Source organism: Clarias gariepinus, chromosome 7 (assembly GCF_024256425.1).
Source record: "Clarias gariepinus isolate MV-2021 ecotype Netherlands chromosome 7, CGAR_prim_01v2, whole genome shotgun sequence".
In the NCBI taxonomy this organism is placed as follows: Eukaryota; Metazoa; Chordata; class Actinopteri; order Siluriformes; family Clariidae; genus Clarias; species Clarias gariepinus.
Genome location: NC_071106.1, coordinates 27,298,245 through 27,312,575, shown reverse-complemented (window position 1 = coordinate 27,312,575; position 14,331 = coordinate 27,298,245). Strand labels below are relative to the sequence as shown.

Sequence of the window (14,331 nt, the reverse complement as noted above, 5' to 3'; positions counted from 1 at the left end):
TATATCAATTGACATGTTGACAGGAGTACATGATCTTTAAACTGAGAAAATACAGTCTTTATTCTTCAGAATTTCACATTTGGTAAAAATGGTACACTGCAGTTTCTCTCTCTCTCTCTCTTCTAATTCAAATGTAAAATGAAGTAGCTTGATTTTATTGGTCTGGGGAAAAATTATTCATTTTACTGAACGGTGAACTAGGATGCTAGATTGGACAACACATTTATTCAACAAAACAAGTGTCATTTAATAGACAAGAAACAGAACAGTAAGTGCATTATTGAAACTCCATTACAAAGAAGAAAATATATAATATAACAGTATGGATTTTGGCACAGGACTAGTAAATATGCTTCAGCTCAGTTTCATGTAATTTTAATGTCCAAATGTCCACACTGGACATAACAATTAGGTTCCTTATTGGTAACATAAAATTCATGTCTGGAGTGCTGCTATTGAGCCCTTAAAACTGTTTTTTTTTATTGTTGCCCTTTTTTTCTTTCTTTCTTTTTTTACCTATGCTTGTGATTACATAACAATCAAATAAATCCCTGGGTCAATAAGTGAGAAATTTGATTAGACCATTGCAACATTGGAACTCTGCACTATTAATAATCAAACCATAATTTCATTATATAATATAGTAATTGTTACTGCATGTGGGGACTTTCTGTTCTTCGTGTGACCTTCCTGGGTCTGCGTTGGGTTCCCTCATAGTTCTGGTGGATTGGATAAATTACCCATCGGTTTAAAAGAACATGTTTGCATTGTGTCCTTTGATGGATTCCTACCTAGCACGCAGAGTTCTTAGGACAATCTTCAAATCTATCACAACATAGGATCTACAGTAGATGATAAATGATAAATGAATAAATGAATTGATAAAAAACAAGTATATAGTGGTCTGGTAATATTTACTAAGTTAACAAACTAACTAGTTGGGCTAACTAAAATCAACATTCTTTTTCCAGCAGTAGATATTTGATGTTAAGTCAAATTAAGCAATGCATTATGAACCAAATGCTTTAATTAAGTAATCAAAACCATTAGCAAAGTTCACTAAGTAAGGTAAATGAGTTCATTTCATATGATCAAGCTAATCCTTGTTGACCCAGGAACGTCTGTCTTTTAGGATGCACTAAAATATGCTCTGTGTTGAGCTAAAATAGGTTGTTGGGGAAATGAACATACTAAAATACTAACAGACATAAATATACAACAGCCAATCTCCCATGTGAGTGCAGAAGGGAACAAAGGGTACAGCCTTATGGAAACAAAAAATCTTCTTGTTTTCATCTGAAGCTATTTTTTTCTCCAGTTGTCGAAGAACAGAATGATTAGAAACTGGGAAAATTATGACATGATGTTTCTGTTTATGTCATAAGAAAGTCTTCTTTTAGCATTAGCTGCTAACTGCTGGTTGGATGTAGGAAGGTTCGGCGAAAACCTTGCCATGTTGTGTCTACGGCCACCTGCACGTTCCTGAAAGATGAATTCACGATTATAGCATAAACCTGCATACAGTATATCATCATATCAGATTTTTATGATATAATACTTTATGACATGATCATATGTTGATGCAGATATCTGCTAAAAATAAACAACAAAAAACTTACAGGATTCAGTGTCCTTAAATTTAAAGACTGCAACAGACGTTTCTGGGACAAAGACTCTGCCACTTTGTATTTCACACCAAAAATGCGGTCCAGATCCTGAAGGCTGTCCAACAGACTCTGTCTCCTTAAAGATCAAATAAATCTAGTTTATATTTCATGTCTTTCAATAACAGAGAGGAACTATGTAACAATTAGACAGTATCAATCCATCACTGAGTCACTTTTATACACTTTAAGTGTGCAAATGTACATTTCCAGATTTTTATTCAGATTTAACAGTCTCAGATACCTGAGTGAAACCAGAGCTGATCTCCAGCTGTTGAACCAGTACATATTGTACAGTATTCTTGTTTACCAGTAACCTGGTGCAATACTGCACTATTATGATTTGCCACAAGAGGGCATCAAAAGAAGCTCTAGAATAACTGACAAAAAAACACCACCAGAGCTCAATATAAAAGCAGGGTGTTTTCCAACCTTGCATGCAGCATTCCCGAGACAGGTTCTGGGCCCATCATAACACTGACCAGGACAAAGCAGTTACTGAAGATGAATGAGTGAATAATATAATTTATGCTCGGGCCAGTTTTTTCTAATGCAATCAAATATTAATATTAGTTTAGTTATATTTTACTGTATATGATGTTAAGGTGATTTTGATTTTAAAGTTGTTGGTAATATCAGAAGGCAAAATGTTTCAAAAAACATGGTTTACATTGATCATTACTGAGATAAATAAAAGATGGATATAAAGGTTTCAGTTAGTCTTGTAAATGTGGACACAATTTTGCTAAGTAGAAAACACTACAGATATAATAAAAGCCTACCTATACTCTGTAATGCTGGAATACTTAGGTTATAAAATTCTCTGCGAACGAACCCTGAAATAATCCAATTTAATCAGACATACCCATTTGTTTCTGGCCTTTTTTCTCCTGCAGATCCTTGCAGCATCTCCGTCAATGTGGGAATGCAGTCAGAATCTCCACAGGAGGATTTTAGATAGGGAAAGGCATCTAAAAACACATTTGGCTGCATGTATATGCGCACACCCACACACACACACAAACACACAGATGGAGAACAACACGTGCCAACAATTAAAAAATTTAAAAAGTGGATTAACATAATTTTTTTTTATAATTATTGATAAATGTATGACAGTATGACAGTAAAATACTGTAACATACTACATGTAATTATTTACAATATAATCATGGGAAAAATTTGGTACAACAAGGGAGGTGACCTAATATTTGTGACCCAACACATCACGTCAGGTATTAAGTCACATTTTGGGTGATTTTAAGTTCAGATCCCTGGTTTACTATGCTCTGGGCAGTGGTGGCTCAGAGGGCTAAGGCACTGGGTTACTGATCGGAAGATCAGCAGTTTGATCCCCAGCTCTACCAGGTTGCCACTGTTAGGTCTTTGAGCAAGGCCCTTAACCCTAACTGTGCTGTATCATGGCCGAACCTGCGCTCTGACCCCAGTTACGCTGGGATATGCGAAGAAGGAATTTCACTGTGCTGTAATGTATATATGACAAATAAAGGCTTAACTTAACTCTATTTAGCTACCAAGTCTTTTACTGTCCAGTTGCAGAGACATGGTGAGTCTGTTTACGAGGAAGAAGAAGATGAAGCTGAAGTCCCCTGTTTAGAATATTTAAATAAGGATATTCTGTGGTGTAGTAAGAAAGAGGGAAACCTCAGCCTCATTTCGACACCAGGATACTCCTAAAAATAACTTCTCCAGCAGTGGGGATTTATATTTGAAAGAAAATAGAGTGATATGCCTTTTTTTCAGCACAACAGAGGCAATGTAATGAACTGACTTTTATTTCATTTTAACCAACTATACAGAAAAAAAAAAGGGTCTTGTAGGCGAAGAAAAGGCACAGATACACTTGGTCACATGTTTCTGTGGTTGTTTTTGGCTGTTTCTATGACTACAAAAAGATAAAAAATATGCTCATTTTGAGTTTTACATTTTTGCGACATCATCCCCGTATTCTTTTATCAGTGATAAAATGGTCATGTTATAAAAATAATGATAACTTTCATTCTATCTGACATATCCGAAAACCCAAATCCATGGTCTTCTGTCTGAACCCTCCCTGGTAACACACATTGGCAAGACCTCCATACAGTATAAACACATATATATATTTTTTAATTGTCATTGTCCTATACTGTGTTGCCAGCGCAGACCTGTGCCGCTTGGGTTTTCCAATACCTGACCTGATCTGACAGGTCACATTTGTCTCAAGAAAATTATGGTATAAGTGGAGTTCATAACAAGCCTGAATCCCAAACAACTGCAAATCATCACCACAATGATTAAAGGCTGGTATAAGGTGTTTGTGGTAATATAGTGAGTATGTTTTTGCATGATTTGCATGATGCTCAAACCAAAAAAATGACTATTACTATTAATGACATATTAAAATATGCTGCGCTTATGGTGAGGATGATTGTCATAATTAATCCTACCCAAACATGTTTTCAGACCCTATACCCCCGATGGTATTTTATAATTGCAGTGGCCGCTTTCAGCAGGATAATAGGTTCTGCCACACTGTAAAAATTGTTCATTAGTGGTTTGAGGAACATGACAAGACATGGTCTGAGCTGTTTTAGTGGCATAAGGAGGCTCTATTAAATAGGCCAAGTAAGCCATTGCCAGTTTAATGCAGTGGCTGATTATGGCAGAGGTATACGATGGCATGCTTTCTTCTTCATTCTATGACTCTACATGGCAAGTACTTCAACATAATGACACGTACCACAGTATTGAGAGATGAGTGTGTGAGATGCAGGTTTTCCACAGCAGTCGAAAACCAGCACTCCTTCTCTGTTCCTCTGCTGTCCACTTCCTGTGTAAAGGCAGTCCATGTGTCCTCTGATTGCTTGATTGATATGTCTCTGGTCCAATCAGACATCCACGGTGTGGTTTCATTTGAAACAGAGTTTCTAAGGTCTTTTGAAAAAAAAAAACAAACACCTGTGAGCAAGGTTCTAAATTAAATTTTAGTTGCTTTACAACTTACGTAAAAACAGATAACCTACTAAAATGTGGTTTTCTAAAGGAAGTGTTAACAATGCCATGAAGTTTAAAATAAAAATAACCAGCTATATTCATGTGTAAGCAAACAGCTGAATGGATGTTAATACAGTATCTTATGTCAATGTGCTTTGACATTCGTTACTATGCAATAATAAATTTAATCATTTTCACCAGGAGGCACATTTTTCTGGTACCTTTTTTAAAAGCAACCTTATTCCAAAAACAATCTACGTGGCCTATTTTTATTTGCTCTTTAAATACACCATCTGTCCTATTTGGGCCAGCCTCAAGCATCAGTCAAGCAAAAACAAACAAGGCGCCAAAAAAAATGCATTAACCTCCTTTGAACAGTTGATATTGAGATGTTTCATTTTTTGTGCTGATAACTCTAAATAAACTTCTCGTCTGTGGCAGAGGTAGGTTTTGGTCTCGCCCTCCTGGGATGGCCTTCATGACAGCCAGTTTCATTATGGTACTTGACGGATTTTGCAAATGCACTTGACAATACTGTTCTTGCAAGAACTATTACAGAAAGGCTGACCTCTGTGTCAGGATCTAATTCCATATGTGTTATTTTATAGTTTTGAAACCCCCAGTATTGTTGTAGAGTGTAGAAAATAAATCACTAAACAGAAACAAAGAAATTTGTTGACACCCAAAATTTTGAACGGTATATATACATACACGCACACACACATATATATATATTTACACTTGCTCTATGTTGCCCTTTTATTGGTCAGAAAAAAAAAAACGTGCTCATGTAGGACACAACAAAAAGTGATTAGTCAAACTTTTGGTTAAAAATGTGCTTGATACTGAGCCTTAAAACTTCTCTTAGAAAAGACTTACAAGTCTTGTATCATTTCCCACAAACCACTTTCTGTATGTTGACTATTTGCGGTATATCAGATGTAAAAAGTTGATCTGAAACTCCTCCAAGTGTGAAATAGTTTTTAACTGTTGAATCTGGTGTGAAGTCCGTAATCTAGAAAAAGCTCTTGGGTACAAGCTTTAACTTTCTTGCAATTACTGTTATTCCTATAGCTTTTAAAAAAAATTGAATTTAACATGTGTCAAAATGACTGCATAATATACTATGTACAGTATCTCTTATTATATAGTATTATATACAGTAATGTTATATTTTATAGTACCATATAGTGTAAATAGCATGGATAACCACACCTCTTGATATTGTACTGTAGTAATTTAAAGCTGTTTACATTTGCTCTGCTCTGTGCCATGTTTCAGCCTGCACCGATGGTACTGAAGTTACAGAAAATATACAACACTCTGATTTAAATCTTGTTTTCGTGCAGGCACTGTGATCTCAAAAATAGAGCCCACAGTGTGTACAATCCTACACGTAAGTCTATAAGCTTCCCTTTCTCATTAACTCTTTTGAGCTGCACCTAGGATCGAGCTTACAAGAGATTCATTCCCAGTGAATTCTTGAGAAGTGAAAAAGCCTACATGAGTAGGAGTCAAGGTCAGCCCAAATTAATCTGTCTCAATGGTGTAGCCAAGAATTTTTTTTTTTTATATGTTAAATGTTATTACACTATTTTACTCCTCTGCCGTCTAAATATAGGCTATTGTATAATTAGAATGGCCACAAGTAATTAGAGTACGAAGTGCTCTTTTTTTCATTTAGCGTCACTTTTAGCACTAAGAGACAACTTGTGTAGAAAGCAAGCCCACAATAGAGATGTAATACTCACTCACCAATGCCAGCATGCTCCTCACAAGGCACTTTTTCGAGCTCATTGGATTCTTCATTCCAGCTCTGCTCATCTCCTGCCTTCATAAAGACTCCAAACTCATCCCCTTCTTCCTCATCCACCACTTCAGGCCCTTCGTCCGCCACTTTGTCTACTTCCCAGCCTCTTTCCTGTTTTTCTAGCAGCTCCAATGCTGGCTTTAGTGCTAATCCCCTACCCTTGGACTCCTCCTGTTGCTGCCTACTTCTGGATCTAAGGGCAGTTCTGTATGTGGTGGGGGCCGGATTAGGAAGGGATATAATAGAATTAGCAACGCTGAAAGAGCCAGGACCTTGTGATAAGGAATTAGCAAGCTCTTCAAAATCCTCTTTTGTGATGTTTAATTTTTTTCCATCCTCAAATGTCATATTTATTTCCAAGTTTATTTCCGGCTTATAATAAAAAGAACATGAAGGTGACCCCCAATGCTCCTCTGCTGGTTCATTCACATGGTCCATGTCCTGATTAGAGGCCATATCATTTTTTATTTCACCGAAATGGGCAATCTTCTCCACATCATGGTTAAAATAACCATCATCTAATTCATTCTTCACCCCCTGTTCCACTTGTGTAATGGTTATTAATGTATCATCTAAAAGACTGCTAGATGCAGGGGTGATGATACTTTCCTCACAGTGGCTGTGACTACAGGTTAACATAGCTGTATTTGTCTTATTGGTGTCCTCTGAAAATACTTCAGACTTTGGACCATGCTGTTTTAATTTCTCCAAGTCAAATTGACTAGAGTTATTCAGATTTTTCTCATCTAAAATGTCAGTCTCAGTGGTGTCTTTTTTGTTACTGTTACTATTGTCATTAATGGATAAGTTTCCATTTTCATTATGCATAATTACCCCAGATCCTGGACTATGCTCTTCAGAGTTTGGCATACCGATTTCCCTAGATGTTAAAACATGATTCAGATTTATGTCGGCTGTAAGATCATTCTCGCAATGACTGATTTCTGTGATCTTATCTGTGCAGTCATTGATGGAAATGGAAGTGTCTTGTCCCACATGAACATGACAACCGATGCGTTTGGGGCGAGAAGCCAGTGCTGTGTCTTCATTTAGTTCTGTACTAGAATCTTGAATGGTGCAGGGGCTGCACATGGCTGGTTCACACATCTCATGTAGAGCGGAAAACTCTGACCTAGTTAGATGATCTTTATCATTGTTAATGGCTGTCAGGGCACTTTTTGCCTTTAGGCACTGTGTTATGGAACATTTTGTAGAGGTGACTTCCTCTTTATTCTCAACTACTGAGATGTTCTCCATGGATTTAGGCCTCTTGCTAGACTTTCTCCACTTTCTGACAGGTTTCCCATCACAAATTCCCGCGCCATCCTGATTCCCCTTTCCAGGTTTTCTTCCATCCATTCTGGTCTCCACAGCACAGAGGTAATTACATCCTTCGGCTTTAAGAAAGAGGCATCGAGTCTGGGTTTGCCTACCTCCATCTGCGTCTTTTAATGTGGCTACAGTCACTAGAGCACCAAGTCCTCCTTGCCTGACTCCAGGTGTATGAAATGAATGTGTCTTCCTATGGCTGGTCCCAATTCTACTTTCATGAGCTTGATCATCGACTTGAGAAGCAGCTGCAGCTTTTCTCTTACTTCTTGAATATCCACCACTTACAGCCCAAGCCCTAAGACCTTTAATTAGTGGGATTGCGCCAAAGCCAAGTGCACTGCTGAATGTACTACCATTTCGCCTACAACCATGGAGCAGCTCTCTATGGGCTACATCCAAGCAAGGGTAGTTATTGTTGTTGTTGTGCTGTAACATTATGGTTGTTTTTGTTCGGAGGTCTCAGTTAAATGCTGTGGAAGAAAAGAGGAAAATTTTTTGACATGCCCAAGAATTTAATTTATTCATAATTATAATCATGTATTGTAAATCTTTTAATGATATTTACTTTAAATGTGATTCACTCTGAAAGGATCGTCACTATGTGAAAATTTCCCTACCATATCCAATAATGCAGACAAATGTAACATACAACAGTATCGCTATTTTAATGATTGTAATAATTTTAAGATATTAATTAAGCAAACTTCTTTGGACTATCTGTGATTCTATCGATGTGCAGCTATTTATTTAATCTTATTGTGTAGCTTTGCAGAAATAAACATAGAAATGCGTTAGCGATGGTGGTAGTGTGGAGGCAATTTGAAATCATGAAACTTAACTCAAAGATTCTACAAGTGCAATGTTTTACTTTCAGCAGTTTTTTGCTCAATTTAACAAACTGTTTTTTAGTGTATGGTGTTGGCCATATAGAGGAAATCCTACTTACTGTCATAGCTTTGTTTTCTCAGAACAGTAAACTGTGTAAAGATAAAGTGTTTTTCACTTGATCACTTCAAATAAACTGAAATCACTTAAAAGGTTTTTTTTTTTGTATGTGTATATAGTATCTGCAAACTATACTGGTATAAAAATCTTTTATAGAACCAGTTGAATGAAACCTCTATTCACAGCTTCTTTTTTAAATGCTATAGAGATGTAGAAGGCAAGAATTTACACATGCAGCATGACACCTGCAAAGTGTAAAGTTCAATATGCACTTAGAACATCTACAATGTTACAAGTACCAAGAACAGATGGGCTCTAAGTGCTCTATTTCTGTGATGCGAGGTATACGGTCAGATCGTTCTATATTTTTGGTCTCTTTGTGACCAAATTTTAAATTGGTACAGAGTGGTGGCAATGCATTTTTTGTTTTGACTGAATGCATTAATAACAGATGGTTAAATATGGTCTTGGACTCGGATGCAGGCAGATGCAGACAGATGTTCTCTGATGACTTCTGGCTGCAGTCGCTTAATAGTTCAGGACAAATTCTTACAAACAGTTTTGCACTTATCCTTCAATAACAAAATTGTTATTTATTAAATTAAACACCTCTCCTGTTGTAGTGAACGTCCAACCTCCTAATACACAGTATGACTATGTATCTGCTTTCTGCTATCCATTATAATCCAAATGAAAATGGGTTCCCTGCTAAGTCTGATTCCTCTCAAGGTTACATCCTATTTTTAGATAAGGGAGTTTTTCCTTGTTATTATTACCCTCAGCTTGGTCATTAGTGACTATTTGATCATTGTGATTTATACATATTTCTTTATATTTTCAAACTCATTTCCATAATGTTTCTGATTCTACAATACTGCTTTGTGACAATGACCCTACCGCTATAAATAAAACTGAATTAACCTGAATTAAATCAACCAGATGTGGTAAGGTGTTCAATCAACTGAATGAGCAGGAATAGTCTGTTTGCAAGTCATGATAAATGGCAAATTCTAAATGTATTTTTTTGTCAATGACACTAAAACCTTATGAATCACTACAAAATTTTGATCTGAATACTAAAGCATGTACATGAACTGGTTAATTTAATGTGCGCATGGTTTTTATGGTATGTCTCACAGCTAGTGTGGATTTATACACTATTTAAAACAGAAGCTTGTGCATGAGTAAAACCTACATCATAAAAGCTTTGGCTGGGAATTGGCCTTTAGCAGTGAAAACCCAGCAGGAATTCTTGGTTGTCAAAACATTGTGGCAGTGCTAATTTGGCAATGTAAGAAATGTTGGAACACCGCTGTTATCAAGTTGTTTTAAACCAATGGGATCACTGAAATGAAATGACGTTGAACCAGGACTTACTACATGATGTCGGGATGGCAGCAAAAAAATGACCCCAATACAATGTTGCAAATATAACTTCCAAAAATATATATAATAACATAATTATTTTTCTTTCATAACTAGGAGACATCACTGAAATGCTCATGCTGCTTTTGGTATCTTTTTCCCTCTTTTTGAAACTACGAACCTTGGTAAGAGGGCTGCTTACCATTAATCCACAAAATAGCCCCTCTTAAAAAAACCTATACTACTGCAATTTCACAATGCATTAAAATGTGAAAGTACAGCAATGTAGATATGTAGTGAATCTATATGGGATACTCTATGGGATACTGCATTGTACCTGCAGAACAGGGGTAAGTATGGGCATTTCCAGGAGCGCCTGGGTGAAAGGCCCTTAAAAATGATATGGGGACCAGTTTATTAGGTTTTCAATGGGCCCAGAATCTCTAGCAGCACCCCCTACAGAACATGTCTGTATAACATGCCTAAATTGTGAGGAGCATCATTCACTGATATTCTACCTTCATGTTGTTTAATTTTGTTTTACTACCAGATCTACTCCTTTACCTCTTGCTGCTGTTATCACTAGCACTGGTTAGTACCGTTGTGTTCTCCGAATGGGATTTCTGAGCTCTGCTGTAAATGTAGGGGATCATGACCATGTTTTGCAAATAGATGTTAGGCGTATATTAAATAAATGAATTAATAAATAAATGTTAATATTTGCTGTTTTGAGGTTGTATTTGTAATTTGTTTTTATGTAATTTATTTAATGTTACCCCATCATTATTTCAAAGTAATTCTAACGATGTTGTCTGGATATTGTAATATGAGTAATCTAATTACAACTGTTTTACAATGTCATACAACCTAAGGGCTCCTGCTAAAACCTATTTTTATGTTCGTTCTAGTAAGTAATTAACAAATGTGTAAAATAATCTATTTATGTTGTAGTAGATATACATAAAAAATACTGAGCAACAAGAGTAGGAAAATAAAAAGGAAAAGTCTTTGGCCTGTATCTGCGGTAAGAGCGTCTCTCAGTAGGTGATAAACAATTATGGCTAAAAATAGGCTTGAAAATTTAATTCGTATCACTAATTTTTGAGTACCATGTCAGTTTTTCGCCACATGAATCTGGTGTAGGCACACTCTGGCGTGCCCACATGAATCTGGTGTAGGCAGCTCTGGCATGCCCACATGAATCCTGTGTGGGCACACCAAAATGTGGGCCGTCCACAGGAAACCCAATTTAGGCCATTTGGGGGATTTGCATGGGTTAACCCTTGCCCACACCGCCCACAATGTGGGCTTTTTTGCTGGATAACACTGACGGTGGTGACCAACTCACAAAGCTAGGTCTGGCATGAAAATCAAGTCCTAAAAGAATATTTTAAAACTTTTAAATAGAGAAGGATTTACAGTAGGTGAAGTTAATACAATACAGTAACCATGTATTATGTAATATAACATACTTATGAGAGTTAATTCAACAGTGTGTCGATAGGTGTCTATTTGGTGTTCATGTTCAAAATGGCAGGTGTGTCAAGTCAGCATTATATGAGTTCAATTAAGGGTATATGTCTTATACTTTATGTTTAAAATAATAAGAGCTTATTTAGCAGAGGGAAATCTTAATTATCCACTGAAACAGCTATAAATGTGAGATAATTCACTGGGGATTTAACCTAGATCTCATTTTCCTCTCATACATTGTAGGAATGATAATATGATGATTCCTATTATGCGACATACAGGGGTTTTATCATGGTACACTAGCTTCTTTAAATCACATTATAAATACTAATAGGATGCTCTCAGGCTTGAGTGTGTAATTTAGACAATGGATCACTCCAGTATTCCGCTGCTGGTGAGAGGATGCTGCAGCGGGATACACTAGGCTGGGTGATGAGAGATTTTCCCCAGATATTCGCATTACCAGCAAGCAGACCTCAATAACCTTCTCCAAATGGGAAAATGAACACAATTTGTCGATTTCTTTACAGATTTTAGCGTCTTACCTTGATGCCGTGGCCATTTTTTCCCCGTGTCACGAATCCCTGTGATGATTCAGATGCCCGCGCGAGATGGAGGCACGGCTACTTGATCTAATCTACACCTGATTATTCGACACGTCCAAGTATTTAGTCGATCACGAATGAAAAGGCACATATCCAAAAATAGCAGAGTGTAGAATCGCGTCTTCGGTCAGGCGACACGGTCACACACCACTAGGTCTCTGTAGGTAAAAATTCTCTCCAGTCTCTCTATAGGCGTCTGTCTATAGCGCAGTATCGCCCCCTGTCGGACAAGGAGAGACAAAGCTAGACTACTGCAACACACACGCAGAGAGAGAGAGAGAGAGAGAGAGAGAGATATGCAGCATGTGGTAACCCTCTGGTGGTGAATCCATATTATATAGGCACTACGTCATTAGATAGGAACCAATAATGTGACGTCAGTAGCCTAGTCATCATGTTCAGAATCCGAATCAGGGGAATTTGACACAAACCATCATGCGTTTCTAATAGACAAGACAATATAAACACTATACACAGTTAGTACAAAACATTCAATAACTATATAGATTAAACAAAGGCCGAAAAAAGGATGGTTTCATACTGTACAGTGTATATAAAGTGTGTGTGCATCACATATAATAAGCAGTAAATTAGCAGTAATGTGCAGTAGGATGTGAGAAGTTTTTAAAAAGCATGTTGGGTCTTTTACACATGTTTTTGTGCTATGACCATGGTATGTCCATGTCATTTTGTAGAAGACCAGGTTTTAGGTTTTACGTTTCTCTGGTATTTACCACAATTATGGCTCACATGCAGCAGGTTTTCAGCATGTCTAGGTCACGTTAAGAGAATTTTGTATGAATAATGGATCCAAGTCCTTCAAACACTGCGGTGTCTGAGTATTTATACCAACCCACTGGACACAATGACAATGTAGTGAGTGTATGAGCCCCTGGTAAGAGTGTGGTAAAATATGACCTGACATAGGTACAGTATAGCTGTTCAGACTAATTGGACATTGGACCAAATAATTGGTTAGTTAGATTGGTACATGATAGAAAATTAGTGACAACATGGTAGACAAACTGAGAACATGACAGGGATGTGGTTAGAAAGAAGCATTGATTTTGGGGTTCACCCATTTTGTTTCTAATTTAGTCGTATCCAATTCCTCCCTGTCAATAGTGCCTTCCCACATCAGGCGACTACTAACACTCAGTCGGGAGGGCCGGCTGATAGGAAGACTATCACTTGTTTCCTCTGAACCATGTGACGCCAGCCAACCGCATCTTTTTAAACTGCTTGCTCACGCACCATTGGGGGCGGAGTAACACACTCGGAGGACCGCTCTATCTGCTCCTTCCGCTTGTGTGAGCTTACAGACTTTATGTGGGAGCACTAATGCATCTTTTCCACTGCTCTGGTTCCTGTGCCGGTTCCGAATTTTGGAACCAGTGCCGCGCTTTTCCACAGAAAAAAATTGGTGATGGTGCCCAAAAATAAGCACCAAACCGGCCCCTAAACTTTGCTGGTCTAGTTGCCAGAACCCGTGACGTCACAAGAGGTGGGCGGAGTTATAGGGAGCGTAAAAAAAAATGGCAGAGACCCAAAGTCCGTTAATGTGAAGTGCGGACGAAACAAAAGCGTTTTTCCGGCATTTCCGGACACTCGCCAAGATTCAGCTGAAATTCGAAAGTGCTTTAAGAAAAAAAAAAGTGTATGAGGAAATAAGAGAAGAACTAATAGTCGCAGGCTTCACACGAACAACCGACCAAATAGTGTATAAGCTAAAAAAACTGAAGAAAGACTTTCAGCGGTTATAACACGTCGAATAAACTGCTTTTGGATACTGAAATACATTTTCATACTAGTTTGGAGAATAACCAGTAAACTGACATCGGCCATGGTCGTTTCTGTTTAGTGGGCGTGGCCTGTGACGTATTATCATGCAGCTCCCGCTGAGCTCCTGTCTAGTGTAAATGCGGGCCGGTGGCACTGGCACCAGCACCAGTGTAGTGGAAATGAGGTATAAGTACCTCTTATCCCTCCTATCTAAGAGTTCGGCCCATCAGCTCTCTCTAGACCTCTGGCTGCGAGAGGTTACAGCATCACCCAGAATTGATTTTGCGATCACCAAATGATAGGACACGCACTTTACCACAGTGCCACCCTGAGGGCGGGAGTGCCCTTTTAAAAATAA

The 14,331-nt window shown here is 37.8% G+C and overlaps 1 protein-coding gene across 1 annotated transcript; it reads right to left on the bottom strand.

Moving 5' to 3' along the window:
* Nucleotides 1-603: 603 nt before the first annotated feature.
* si:ch211-14c7.2 (uncharacterized) lies at nucleotides 604-12,346 on the bottom strand. Its single transcript, XM_053499885.1, has 6 exons — nucleotides 12,132-12,346; nucleotides 6,417-8,273; nucleotides 4,408-4,601; nucleotides 2,530-2,651; nucleotides 1,620-1,743; nucleotides 604-1,482 (listed from the first exon to the last, which is right to left on the bottom strand). Exons 2-6 carry the CDS (start codon nucleotides 8,236-8,238, stop codon nucleotides 1,354-1,356), a joined length of 2,391 nt encoding a protein of 796 aa, XP_053355860.1. The 5' UTR covers nucleotides 8,239-8,273; nucleotides 12,132-12,346; the 3' UTR covers nucleotides 604-1,353.
* Between the last annotated feature and the right edge of the window lie 1,985 nt (nucleotides 12,347-14,331).